Genomic DNA, 346 nt, shown 5'->3' with positions numbered 1-346 from the left:
GGTGGCAGCCCATCAGGGATGGGGTGCAGGGGGACATCAGGGCCATGCTGCACCCAAACAGCCACCCTGGTGGTGGAAGCCAGCCCCTATGTCCTTGGAGAGTCAATGTATGTGGTGCCTGGAGATGTCCCGCGTTGGGACAGCCCCTCACACGTCTCCTCCTCGGGCGGGCGCAGCACGCCAAGTTCGTGGCCGTCACCAGCTTCCTCTGCCTCCGCTTCTTCTCGCCGGCCATCATGACCCCCAAGCTCTTCCACCTGCGGGAGACGCACGCCGACGCGCGCACCAGCCGCACGCTGCTGCTCCTGGCCAAGGGGGGACAGGGGAGGGACTGCGGGGGGGGGCG

General features: G+C 67.9%; 1 protein-coding gene across 1 annotated transcript in view; it reads left to right on the top strand.

The window, feature by feature from the left end:
* LOC104286588 (ras GTPase-activating protein 4-like) overlaps positions 1-346 on the top strand; it is a 6,219-nt gene that overhangs the window by 4,183 nt on the left and 1,690 nt on the right. The window contains exon 13 of the mRNA XM_009885199.1: positions 125-308. Coding sequence (XP_009883501.1) covers positions 125-308 — 184 coding nt within the window. The remainder of the gene's footprint in view (positions 1-124; positions 309-346) is intronic.

The sequence above is a fragment of the Charadrius vociferus genome, unplaced genomic scaffold (genome assembly GCF_000708025.1).
Source record: "Charadrius vociferus isolate BGI_N301 unplaced genomic scaffold, ASM70802v2 scaffold54, whole genome shotgun sequence".
In the NCBI taxonomy this organism is placed as follows: Eukaryota; Metazoa; Chordata; class Aves; order Charadriiformes; family Charadriidae; genus Charadrius; species Charadrius vociferus.
Note: the sequence above shows the minus strand (reverse complement) of the source record. Positions and strands in the feature narration are given on the sequence as shown.